Raw genomic sequence first — 1,425 nt, 5'->3', positions numbered from 1 at the left:
TGACTAGGACAGAATTCTTCATTTTTATAACTTTTTCTGATGCATATACATGTTCTTAAGTTCTGTAGAAAGTTTGAGCTGATTCTGATCAAAATTGAATTTTTTACAAATTTTTTAAGTTACTCAAAAACAGGGATTTTGTCAAAAATGGCTATAAGAGAATTCTCCTTGTACATGCACTTAGTACTTATGTTGTGTAGCTAAATCTGTCCCTAGTATTGAGTACAAATCTCAGTTCTAGAATATTAAAATTCACTCTTTTCACTTGCAGTTTCCGCAACTAAAAGGTTTCATATTTGGAGAAGAAACTAACACCTTTACCCTCTCTAATGGAGAAATTGTAACAATAGAAATTGGACCGACTCCTGTAGACACGGCCCACATGCTATCACGATTATTGGACTCAAAATTGGCCGGGGTCCTAGCCGAGACTATCCACAAAGAAATGAAGACATTTTTGAAGGAGGAAGACAGAGAGAAAGTCAAACTCCTCAAATATTTGGACGAAAGACAATTGGGAGTCTGGATTGACCCCTTAGGTACGAAAATTATGATTATTATCAAGAGTAGATAATCTACTCTTGTTATTATTATTATTACTGTTTTAATTTCAGATTGACCTTTTACAGTAGATATAACAATTATATAATTGCTTTATTTATTATTATAGATAGCACAAATGAATATGTGAGAGGTGTTACCGGTTTCAGTAGTGATGGACTCTATTCCCAATCTATTCACTGCGTCACAACCCTCGTGGGCGTGTTTGATCGTATCACAGGGAAACCACTAATTGGTGTTATCAATCAGCCATTTTATTCTACTGATAGTGAGGGGGTGTGGTGTGGATGGAGCTTGTGGGGAATCAGTGAGGAAGGTTTAATTGGAATGTCCTCACCTCTGACCCCTGGTAAGTACTAAGTACTTGAATGATAATATTTCTATGATTGTAATTTTTTTATTTTTTAGTCAGGAAAGGTGACAATTTAACTAAAAAAATCTGTTTGGTAAGCAGCAGTGAAGATTCTCACTTACTTGATAAAATTAATGCAAGTGCTGAATGGAGAACAATCAATGTATCTGGGTGTGGCTACAAGCTATTATCTGTTATTACTGGTCTTGCTAATGCTTACGTATTGAGTAAGGACTCTTCCTTTAAATGGGACACTTGTGGACCTCATGCGATACTACTAGCAATGGGAGGGAACCTGGAGCCTTTTGTAAGGCAGGGAGGAGGAGGTGAAGTGTTGTATCATTGCCATGGTGAAGGAGAGGGAAGCAAATGTTGGGCAAACAAGGACGGGATTATTGCCTATGTATCTAAGGATATTTTGAGCTCTTTACTCTTTGTAATAGACTAATGATGAGGATTTTAAGAACAGCAAATCGAACGTTCATTAATCATTATGCATGCATTTTATCATC

General features: G+C 36.4%; 1 protein-coding gene across 1 annotated transcript; it reads left to right on the top strand.

Annotated features, from left to right (window-relative positions):
- Positions 1 to 271: 271 nt before the first annotated feature.
- On the top strand, positions 272 to 1,372 carry LOC100637942 (inositol polyphosphate 1-phosphatase-like; the record flags this gene model as incomplete). The annotated part of the gene is made up of 3 exons (XM_003391953.2): positions 272 to 539; positions 671 to 910; positions 970 to 1,372. Coding segments are annotated over 3 exons (900 nt in total), but the record flags the coding sequence as incomplete, so codon positions are not given.
- Positions 1,373 to 1,425: the final 53 nt, after the last annotated feature.

The sequence above is a fragment of the Amphimedon queenslandica genome, unplaced genomic scaffold (genome assembly GCF_000090795.2).
Source record: "Amphimedon queenslandica unplaced genomic scaffold, v1.1 AMPQUscaffold_3604_Cont24404, whole genome shotgun sequence".
NCBI classification, from domain to species: domain Eukaryota; kingdom Metazoa; phylum Porifera; class Demospongiae; order Haplosclerida; family Niphatidae; genus Amphimedon; species Amphimedon queenslandica.
The sequence above is the reverse complement of the archived record's forward strand: the minus strand, read 5'-3'. Positions and strand labels throughout refer to the sequence as shown.